Source organism: Amborella trichopoda, chromosome 4 (assembly GCF_054954075.1).
Source record: "Amborella trichopoda isolate Santa Cruz 75 chromosome 4, AtrichopodaSantaCruz75HAP2 v2.0, whole genome shotgun sequence".
NCBI classification, from domain to species: Eukaryota; Viridiplantae; Streptophyta; class Magnoliopsida; order Amborellales; family Amborellaceae; genus Amborella; species Amborella trichopoda.
In genome coordinates, this window is record NC_142339.1 from 13,084,987 (window position 1) to 13,096,732 (window position 11,746).

The following is an 11,746-nucleotide window of genomic DNA, read 5'->3' on the forward strand; positions in this document are numbered from 1 at the left end:
TATAGTTAAGCCAAGGTGGGGTGTAAGGTGTATGGATTGAGAGCTAAGGGTTATAAGATGTATGGAAGCTAGGAGTACTAGGGAGTATGGGTTTGGGAGTTAGGAATCCTAAAAGGATCGCAACTTTGGGATTCTAGGAAGTATAGGGTTCTAGGAGTTGGAACTTTGGGGTTCTAAGAAGTATAGGGTTCTAAGGGTATTTTATCTCTCTAGGAAATATTTCTCTCTCCTCTTATCTTGAATCATGAACATGAAAGCAAAGTAAAAGAACAAACTAAGAATTCAAGAATTTCACTTTAAATGCACAAGTATTCAAAAGTCTAAAAGAGTATTACAAATGAGCTGCGTTCCTTATATAGAACAACTACTAAACGAGGATGGAATGCTCAAAAACACCCAAAATTGTCAAAAATGCACATTTTATGAATTAAAATATTAATCTTATTTTTCGACCAAAATACCCCTAAACACTTTACAACAAATGACAAAATCATCCTTCCATGAGAGGCATCTTGCCATTGCTAGGCCTCGGTAGCTTTTTTTTACGCTTACAATGGTAATTGGGGCAATCAATCGTCGTAGAATCGATGCTTGAACTATTGCGCACATTTTTATACCCTTTGATCATCTTGAAATGGACATTTTAGGAAAAACCAAAATTCAGCCAAGTTCCATAAACTTGTGATTCTTTGAACACCAATCTAACACGATCTATGATGTTGTAAACCTTCATTTTTTATCACAAATTGAAGAGGATACTATCACGATCAATTTGCAATAAATTTCGTCAATTTTGGCCTTCGTTTGAGCACGTTCTAATTTTACGAAGTCACCAAAAAATGGGATTTCGACGACCAGAAAGGACATCAATTTTGACCTCAAAATTCGTATCATCCGACTTTCAATCATACATATAAAATATATCAAACTGTAGATCTTTGAAGCATGATCGCAACTGACCCATACTTACAACGATCCAATGTTAGGATCTTGACCTATGACCTCTCAAAGAATTGGATGTTCTTTATAAAATCTAAAATTCATGTTTCGAGCCCATCGTCTCTCTAAAAATTCTCTCGTTTCGGGTCACACCATGACACGTGTCATATGTCAAAACGAGCGGTCGTCGAGATCTAGCTCGTACCCAAATTTGAGCTTAATTGGACTTAAAATGAGTGAGTTATGAGCATTTGAAAATCATTCCAAAATGAGAAAACAAAGTTTCCATTAATGGAAACTGGTTCACCAAGGTTTCACCGCGATAGTGTAAAACCCACGCTTTTATGGTAAGTTCGATATAAAATAGACCTCGAAAGTCCGATTGAGCCAAAAATTGGTACCTATGAGTTTTTTGATGTTCCGAACACAATGGTAGTGGTATGATACTGTTTTGAGACTCAAAAAATAGGGCTATAATTATAAAATCCATTTTCAACATGATAGGAACTGGATTTGAAAACCAAGTTTTGTCCTAATCATATCGAAAATCGTCATAACGCAACAAAACTTTGTGGGTGTCCTTAGGGTATCCAAAACTACCCCCTCATGGAATTTGAGGCCATTCTGACACTTCTTCAGAGGTCACCCAGTTTTAAGTTTATTGTTATAGTGTCCATGTGGTCTGACAGCGTCTTGAGCATCGGCGGGACCAGGTTACTACCGATTCTCACGTTATTCATCATGGGGATACAAGTACATAAAAAATGACGTGTAAAAACCTTCCAAGGAAGTCAGTTGAGTCCCGCATAGCTCCTGCACGTCAGATTCACTCTATAGAGCTTCGACTCTCCACCATTCTAGGTCATTCAGAAGACCTTCAAAATGGCCAAATGTCTCTTTTTCAAAACTAAAGTTGCTTATAGCAGTGGCATAGCCTCTAACTGCGACAATCTCAAGTTCAAGATATGAGAGAGAGCATCTCTTTAATCATTGAAGGCTAGTATGTAATAAGGTTGTTACCAAAGAAGCCTCCTTATTTGATAAAGTGCTTGATACTGACGAAAGCAAAGAAGAGCTGACCACAACAAGAGGGGGAACTTCAACAATAATGGCTGGTTTGTGAGGTACAAGAGTCAAAGTCTCACTTGAAGGAGCATCTGGCTGGAATCTAGGCTCTGCCTCTAAAACTGTTGAAATGGGTACTTTTGAAGCCGTTACCTCTATATCTGGGACGACACTGATTGCCTTGATATCATCATCCAGATTGCCTGCTTCTTCAGTAATGACGCAAGGAAAGTCTGTCTGACCTGGTGGTGAGAGTGTCGAAGGCTCCACTATCTCAAGCTCAGTGCTCACAACATCGGTTGGGCCACCATCACTAGGTGCCTCCATGACTATGCAAACTGTCTCCACCATAGGGGCAGAAATGCTCTCTGAATGGCAGCTCAGACTAAAAGACATTTGATCAGAAGGAGTCGGTTGAGCTATGACGACCTCGAGTGCTGCAATGGCTGGCTCTTGAATGGGAGGTACCACCTCTGATAATAGCTTTTGGCTAGGGGAAGCCTTGCTCTTTGCATGTTTCTTAGGTCTTAGAGGCAAATCATGTGCTTCACCCAAGGCAAATTGTACAGAGGGAGATACATTTTGATATGAAGAAGTTCATTTGCTCAACCGAGCGCTCTTTCGACGAACCTCTGGCTTTAAAGTAGCATCAGATTCGGCACTCTCTGGTACATCCTTCTTCTTTGCTATTTTACCTTGAGTTGCCTTGATCCCTGTCTTTGCAAAAGCACTCCTGGTGTGCTGGCCATAACGAGACTTGGCAGCTAGGGTTGAGTGTGATCCACTCCTTATCAAAGCATTAAGATCTTGTCTGGGGTGTCCCTTGTGGCCCGAAACAGCATGCCCCTTCGTCCAACTAAAGATAGAGCAAAGATTATCAAAGAGGGACTTGGTTTCACCCTCAAGGGAGAGGTAATGAATGGAAGCATGGTTTACAGCTAATGACTGAGGCATACTGAGCTCTTTCCAGTTTAATGGTAGTCAGGCTCACAAACTTTCGAAAATATGGGAGGCGTGAAATGTTTTTCATTCTTTGTATCACCCTTGGTGGAATTGATGGCTCTCTACTCATACGTCACCTTCCAATAAGAGAGGTTAGTAATGTTCCACTGCTACCAATGGCTCTCAATAGCATGGCCGACACGACCATAGTGGGGAACAACGAACTGCCTCAGCCTAGTGAGAGTAAGGCAAGTTTCCCATGCCATTCGCATATCGTTGTCTGTCCAGGATTCACGCCTCACACCTAGAGCATGTTGGTCTTGCAAAGCCCTGTTCTTTCCATACTTCTTCTCAAAGAGCACTGAGAATGAACATCCCTGGTCCAAGTCATGTTAGTGTGCAAATCTGTGACGATAATAGGCCTCAATCTTGCTGTCACTGACGCCCCGATAAGGAAGATCGCATCTTCTGACACTTAAAAGATACATCACTTCCCGAGTCTCAGTGGTGTAGCCATCAAAAACATCGCCAAAGGCATTAGTAAAGACATAGTCAGTGGTGCCACCTACAGGGAAAGGGCTTCCAAGAGAAAAGAAAGAGCTAGCAGCCAGAAATTGAAGTGCCTCATTGGGCCCCTGAATGTCGTTTTCTTCCCGGCAATTCTCATCATCTGGGGGCAAATATTCTCTGACAGGTCCTCATCGATCTCGTATGCCTCAGGGGAATAAGGGGAATCCGTCTTCAGGAAATAAGCTGAGAGCCAACCAAAAACGTAGTGGACAGGGAAGGCGATTGTAAAGCGACCAGGAAGGACCTCCTCATTGAAAGATTCACTACTGCCCTCACTAGATACTGCCTTGCCAAGGGCAATCACCCCCAGGCCTTGGTATATAGTGCAAAGAACCGGCTGAGCCAGGGCATACTGACGCCCTTGGGCAAGCTCGCATGCCACAAAGAAACACCCAGGAGAGTGTGCATTGCTCCTTGACCCCGGAAGTGCAAACTTCACAAGAAAAGAGTGAGGTAAGCTGCCAAGTATAAATGATCCTTTTCAGACCTCCGAGGAGGAATCACATATGCTTTACTCCCTATTTCCCTCTCTTGAGTGTCATCCCAAGTGATACTGGAATCAGGTTCCTCCTTATCTTTACAGTTCCCATGGAGGAAATGTTACCAAACGATGAAATCTAAGAGTAAGATTTGGTAAATTTCAAAGAGCTCACGAAGTCTAGGAGGTGGTGCTTCACCATTTATGAGTTGAGTACCAAAAATCACCCCATTGTTAGGGATGAACTCCTCATACATTTCTCCTAACATGGGTAACCTGCCAATAAAATGCATATCAAGGAGAGTAATTCCCCCTTCATCGTGATCAAGAAGCCAGTTGTTGCTCATGTAGCTCCAGGTCTCCAATAGAGCTCTTATCGTATTGGAGCATCTATCATAGTACCCAGCTTAACATTGGCAAGCTGCAGCTAAAGAACATGATTCAAGATCTTTAGAAAGCACATCAAAAGTCCAGGTGTTGTTCTCTCTCATGTACTGATTCTCCCCTTCAAACCGAAGTCCACGAGCAGACCAAGGAAAACACTTGTTCATCATCATTCGTTTCCCTAAGGTAGGGAGATCTGCGATTGAGTCATAATTCCTATGCAGGGAATGGTATATACGTATACCATCTTCTTGCATTATTCGTTCACAATTCTTGTTCTCATAAAGGTAAAATTGAGCGTGTTCACCAACATAGGTGACGCTCAAAGGACATTCCAAGTCACAAGTGAGATTAAGACCTCTGAGAGATGAACTTCCGGTGAAGGAAGCACCAGTGTAAGAACCAGTGCCTAATTCACCATAGCTTGGTAGTTGAGTTACATCAAGAATCTTCACTGCATAAGAAGTACGAAAGAAGAGTGAGAAATGAGCAAAGGGAAAATTTGAAAGAGCTTATATTTCAAGAAAGAAGAAAAAAAAAGAAAGAAAAGAAGGCATCAAGGTTTTTGAAAAATTTCAACAGCATCCCCTTTGTATGCAGGAGGTTTACAGAAAAAGTGCTTCGCTAATCCAAAGCACCCGGGAGGTCTAAAGAGATCACAAGTCCGAGGGTCAATCCCATCAGGAAATGTGACTCCGAAGAGCTCCCTTTTCTAGCATAGAAATGCTAAAAAATGCACGAAAATGCATGACTGTGCTCAAAAGTGCCAAACTATGCATAAAAAGTGCTCTGAAAATAGTATGCATAACTATGCTCAACTATATCAGAAAATGCATGACTATGCTCAATGGTGCATAAAAATGGATAACTATGCCATGAAGATGCTGAAAATGTCAAGTTATGATTCGAAAATGCATGATATGCTCAATGGTGCATAAAAATGCATAACTATGCCTTGAAGATGCTGAAGATGTGAAGTCAAGTTCGAAAATGCATGGGAATGCAAAGAGGTGCATAACTATGCTATAAATAACCTGAAGATGCTAAGTCGTGCACGAAAACGTATGGGGATATGAAGGGGTGCCCCAAAATGTTTTAAAAGATGCTCAAAGTGTTCCAAGATGCCTGAATGCTCAAGATAGATGCCAAAATGGTCAAAAAGGTGCTTCGAAGATGCTCAAAAGATGTCAAGATGTTCAAAATATGCAGATGCTCAAAATATCCTAAAGATGCTCAAGAAATTATCAAGCATGCTAAAAAATGCTTAACTATTTCCAAGGATGCTCAATCATCAAGACTATGCTCAAAGAATACAAAACTATGCTAGACTATGCTCTAATAGAAATATTCATGCATAAGGCTAAGCATGGAGCATACAAGACGAAGGAATAGGAAATATCGAATAAGCAAAAGCATAGAAAGCATGAAAAGAAAGAATGGAAGAAATTGTTACCTTGGGGTTGGGAAGAGCTAGCCATGGCTTCAAAAGTCACTTTCTCACTCTAGAGAGGTCTCTCCCATTAGAAACCAAAAAAATGAAGGTCAGAAAAGAGGAAATGAAGCCCCTCTCACTCTTATATTGCTTTTGAAAAATATCTTCCCCCATATGCCCTCATAAGTCATTTATTCCATAAAGGTCCACAAGAGAAGAGAGTGGAATTTGTAAGAAAATGGAGGGCCTTACAGTCCAAGAAAAGGATAAAATGACTGCCCCTGCCCTTGCGTAGACTTTGAATTTGAAAAATCCCCTCAAGACCACAAAGAAAAAAAACGCCCTTAATAGTGTCAAAATGGGCCGAGACCGGGCTCGTTGCGAAGCTTGAGCCTGGCACAATCAAGAGGCACCCAAGGTAGGCTGCAAATGGGCCTCTATCTCGGGCCGTAGGGCCCATTAAGGCCCTGACGGACCTCCACGAGCCCTTCTCTCGCTTTCTTGTCAAGACACCTGGGGCCCACCGTTGGCCCGTCAACCTATCCCTCTCTCGTCTCTCTCATCTCTCCCCCCTTCATGCACGGACCCGCACCCAACCGCAGGCCTGTCAAACTCTTTCTCGTTTTCCCCTCCCCCTCTTCATCTGAATACGGGCCCGTACCCAACTACGGGCCTGTGCCCAACTGCAGGGTATGGGCCCAACTGCAGGGCATGGGCCCGTCACTCTCTTCTCTCTCAAACCCTTTTGTCTACCTCTCTTAGTCAAGCACGGGCCCGCACTCAGCCGTTGGCCCATCATTTCTCTTCTCTCTCGACCCTCTCATTTCTGTCTCTACGTGCGAGCATGAGCCCGCACCCAACTGCAGGCCCGTCATCCCATCGACCTTTTATATCTATTTTCTCTCTCTTAACGGGTAGGACCTGCAATTAAAGGGCAAATCCGTCCATCCCAGTCTCTCTCATTTCAATCTCTTATGCCACTCTCTCTCTCTCTCAACCACTTACACAAGCCCACAGCTCAGCCGTGACCTCAACACACTCTACACTCTATCACACAAAGTGAACAAAGGGGTTACACCCTTTGTACTTACTTGCACACACTGACCCCTTCGTGACTTGGTGAAGCCCAAAACCTTGAGCCCATTGGTCCCATTCGAACCCATTAAAGCCCAAACTTTGAGCCCATTAACCCAATGAACCTGGGTTTGGCTAACCTTTGAGCCCAAAAGCACAGAACTCCAATGGGACCATACTACCCATCCATAACTCATTCTTTATACCTAAAAATTATCAAGTCTTGAAGACCCACATTTCAAAAGTTTATTAAAAGCTTTCACATTCTTTGGGGCTTCAAACCCATTGGATTCGATATTTCTGAAATTCTGAACCTTACCCAGGTCATCATCATTTGTATAAGGATACTTCTATCCTTAAAATGCCCCACTGATGGCACCAAGCATTTTGCAATGTGCTCAATCCCCATTGGAGGTGCACCCCTATATAAGCCTCAGACATGCAGTTAAGCCTATCAGTTTCTTGATGTATGGCTTTCGTTGTAGACTCTGGTGGCTCACGGAAACCATCGGACTCCCAATCACCACATCAACCTGACCCATCACCTCCATGAGTCAGGTAAAGACTTCTTATCCAAAAAAAATTACCTCTTCCATTGAAATTTCATTTGTCAAGATCAGGACATTACCGAAGACCATGCTAAAACCCCTTCACCTGGGCTTCACCTAAAAAGCTTCATTACCCCATGAAGCCATACCATAGAAAAATATCCCACTCACCTACGCCTTTATAATTCCCCATGAGTAAAGACCATCAGGGGTTATATGACTCATCATCACCAGTGGTGCGGTTGTGTCATATTCAGTGCATGAAGCATGTTATCACTTCAGGGAAGCTCGTCAATCCCCAGAATTGTAGCCATCCCTTTACCTTTAAAAACATGAGTACATGTTATCCTCAGTGGGCTCTCATGGACCCGTTATCTTACAACACATCGGAGCCCTTGTTCTCTAGAAAGTGTGAACCACTTATCACCTTGCAACCTCTTTCAAAACCAAAGACATCCCCAGTGGTGTTTCACCCTTCTAATAAGCCTCACCCATGATATGTAGTACCCCAATGAACCCCATACATGCATGACCCCTCCATCATCTTCGTCATTGAGGAGGAGGCCTTCTCTTTCATAAAGACGGATACAACCATGAAGTTGTCGATAAAATGTTCAAAAAAAAAGAAGCCAAGTATAATAAGCATTCGATGAGGATCATCATGAGTAAAAGTGAGAGCTTCTAACAGACATAGCCACGAAGCTAAGAGTAAAATTGCCAAAAAAAAAAAACCTAGGCATAGTGAAAACCCAAAAGGGTGCCATAAGTAAAAATGAGAAGACGAGTGTGGACATTGAAGCCATAAGTAAAAGCATTCAGAAAACCAAGCATGGTGAAAACTCGAAAGGGCGCCATGAGTAAAAATGAAAATAAAGAGGTGGATGTGATCTAGAAATCATAGGTAAAAGAGCCTAATAAAAAGAAAGTTGGTGAAAACCATTCTACAGCATCACTTCTATTTGGTTCAGGTGAAAACCCAAAAGGGCGCTTGGACTAATAAAAGGTTGATGTAGCGCTCACCCTCACAGACAGCTTCAGCCCGTTCAAAGATAGTAAAAGCTCAGTGGTTTAGGGATCAATATCCCTCGCGAGGGTACCTTGTCACTGCGACCAAAGACAATTTAAGAAAATCTAATGACACAGGTCAGCCTCCATAGGGCTCTTGAAGATTAGAATCATCAGCAAGATGGCAAGTCAGATTAGCCACTTGTCAAAGAGACTTTTCAATTCAAGACGTCAACCAAAAACAAGAAGAGCACGCTGATAGTTTGAGATAGAAGTTCACAAAGGCTATTGATTGCCTAGCTTGGATCAACACCCCAACTCTGAGGGTAACCGTCTTATCAAGGCTCCCATCTACTTACACGTTTAGACTTTCAGGATGGCCACCAAAAACCCCTTGACTAAGCCTAGTATGATCCAGTTTCAAGCCCGAAAGAGACCGTCTTCCTAAGGCCCCAGTTATCAACAGGTTTAGACTTTCAGGACGGCCATCAAAAAGCCCTTGATTAAACCTGCCTGGTATATTAGGTGTAATTCCCCATGTACCATCAGTCCAAATCCTGGTGAAGCAGCTCTTATTCCCCATGAAGGGCTCTCCTTAATCGTCTATCTAAAACAAACTAGATAAACCAAAGACTTGGTGTAAAATGGGAACAAAAGCCCTTCAAAGGCCCTCGCTGCTAGCTTCTCAAGAAAAATATGATGGATTGGGAGGAAAGTCTCCAAGCAAGGCCCCCGACTACCAGAAACATCTGGATTCTGACAAGATTGGGTCCTAAGCCCTTAAACAAGGTCCCCATTTGTTGGAATCAAACATGCCACTTGGTTGGGATTCAAGCTTCAAAGGCACCCAACAATTGGCTCAATTGGAAGCATTGTTGAGTTGGGAAGCAAGCCCTTAAGTAAGGCCCCCAATCATCATGCTCCATCAGAAGAGGGATTCTAACAGTATTAGGTTTATCAAGCCCTTAAACAAAGCCTCAGTAAGGATTTAAAAGATGAACTCAGGCAGGTTTTGTTTTGAATGTTACACTTCTCGCTCCTCTCGAAGACTAGCATTCGGAGTTGACGCACTTGTATACCTCGGATGATTAAGGAATGAGTTATTCACAACCTGGTTCCGTCAGTATAAAAAAGGCCGCCAGACCATGGGAGCACTAATGAAATAAGTCTGTTATTGAGTGACCTCAGAAAAAAGTGTCATGTCAGCCTCAAAATGCATGAGAGGGATTTCGGATTCCCTAAAGACACCCGTAAAGTTTTGTCGCAATCTTACGAGTTTTAAGATTCCTATCATGCTGAAAAGGGGTCTTGTAATTACAACCCTATTATTGGGATTTTAGATGAGCACTATACCACTGTCATTAGATCCGGAATGTCAAAAAACTTATTATTGGGATTTTAGATGAGCACTAGACCACTGTCATTAGATCCAGAATGTCAAAAAAGTCTCATATACTAATTTTTGGCTTAATCAGACCCTCCGGAACCATTCTGGGCCTAATTTACCATAAATTGGTGGATCTTACATTATTGTAGTGCAACCTTGGTAAACCAGTTTCTATTTATGAAAACTGTGTTTTCCAATTTCAGGATGAATTTGTAATGCTCATAACTTGCTCATTTCAAGTCAAATTGCTCTCAAATTTGGACACGAGCTAAATCTCGACGATACGCTTGTTTTGACATATGGCACACGTCATGAAGTATCTCAAAATAGGAGAATTTTTAGTAAGAAATTGGATTCGAAACATTTCAATTTTTAGATTCTAAAAGTGAAACATCTCATTATTCAAGAGGCTATATCTCTAGATCCTAACATCGGATCGTCACAAATATAGGTCCGTTGCGACCATGCTTCGAAGGGTTTCGATTTGATATAAGTTTATGCCTCATCGAAGGTCGAACGACACTGAATTTTGAGGTTAAAGAGGGCAAGTTTTTCGATGGCCAAAGTTCCATTTTCTGGAGATCTTCCCAATTTGGAATATGCTTAAACAAAGATCAAATTGGACAAATTTTATCACAAAATGACGGAATCATTTTCAATTTTTTATCAAAAAGAGCTATCGAAACATCACTGATCTTCTATATCGGTGGTCAAAGAATCAAAAGTTTATGAACTTGAACGGATTTTGGGATCTTCCTCAAAACTCCGATTCAAGTCAATTAATGGATATCAAAACGTGTTTAATGATGTAATCAACAATTCTACAGTATTTAATCGTTCGAATTGATGTCGAAAGTGTTCAAAAAAGCTCCTGAGGCCTAACAATGGCAAAAGGTCCCTCAAGGAGGGATGGTTTTATCATTTCATGAAAAGTGCTAAAGGGCAATTTGGTCATTATTCAATAAAAGAGATTTATTTTAATTGTGTATTTTCAAGAAATTTTAGTAGTTTTGAGCATCCACCCATGTTTCATGGATGCTCTGTATAAGTGAATCAAGCCATTTTGTAGTGGGAGTTTTGGAAATGTATAGGGATGTTTGAGAATTCAATAAGAATTTGAGCTCCTTTCCTTACTTCAAACCCAATTCCAAACTCAAAGAGAGAGAGGAGAGAGAAACAATTGTTAGAGAGAAACTACCATTGGCCCTTCCTACTCCCTAGAACTCCAAACTCCCTACTACCTAAAACTTCAAACTCCCTACTCCCTAGAACTCCAAACTCCCTACTCCCTAGAACTCCATACAGCTCACCCTAGACTTCCTACTCCCTACTCCATACACCTCACTCTAGACTTCCTACTTCCTACTCGATACACCTCACCCTAGACTACTATACACCCTAGACTATCATACACCCACTTTAGATAACCTTACACCATACCTTAGACTACCCTACACCCTATACCATACACTATCCTAACCGATTTAGGTTCATCCATCTTGAACCTAGATCCTAACCTTAGCCCCAAAGGCCAAGCCCTCTCTCTAAGGAGCGCTCAAAGGGATCCTCAAAGGCACCCATAAACCCAAGCCGACCTAGGAGGAGGTTGCCGAAAGTGCATTCTAAGAGCTATTTTTAGTGAGAGTCCTAGTGTGATATCAACGACTGAGGGGGTCGAATTCAAACCGCACTGTTGGATAGTCGGAGGGATTTCGTATTGATCTAAGACGGTTAAAGCCTAGACGCATGCCACGAACTCAACCGGTGAGGTAGGTGTTCGAGTCCACCTCTTTACCGATTTAAAGTCCTCTCATTGTTGGACACCTATCCTCACGCGACACATGAGTGCATATACACACGTACACATGAGTCAAGCGGTTGTTTGAGAGGGGGAGTTCATCGAGCCCGAGCCACTGGGTATG

At 42.2% G+C, this 11,746-nt stretch overlaps 1 protein-coding gene across 1 annotated transcript; it reads right to left on the reverse strand.

Annotated features, from left to right (window-relative positions):
- Positions 1-1,388: 1,388 nt before the first annotated feature.
- On the reverse strand, positions 1,389-5,954 carry LOC110007929 (uncharacterized). The gene is made up of 2 exons (XM_020672300.2): positions 5,832-5,954; positions 1,389-4,832 (listed from the first exon to the last, which is right to left on the reverse strand). Exons 1-2 carry the CDS (start codon positions 5,854-5,856, stop codon positions 4,402-4,404), a joined length of 456 nt encoding a protein of 151 aa, XP_020527959.1. The 5' UTR covers positions 5,857-5,954; the 3' UTR covers positions 1,389-4,401.
- Positions 5,955-11,746: the final 5,792 nt, after the last annotated feature.

Excerpts from the sequence above, each read along its gene's own strand:
- LOC110007929 (XM_020672300.2), bottom strand. The coding sequence starts at position 5,856 with ATGGCTAGCTCTTCCCAACCCCAAG. Across the intron at positions 4,833-5,831 it reads TAGCTCTTCCCAACCCCAAG|TGAAGATTCTTGATGTAACT; the intron begins GTAACAATTTCT and ends CTTCTTATGCAG.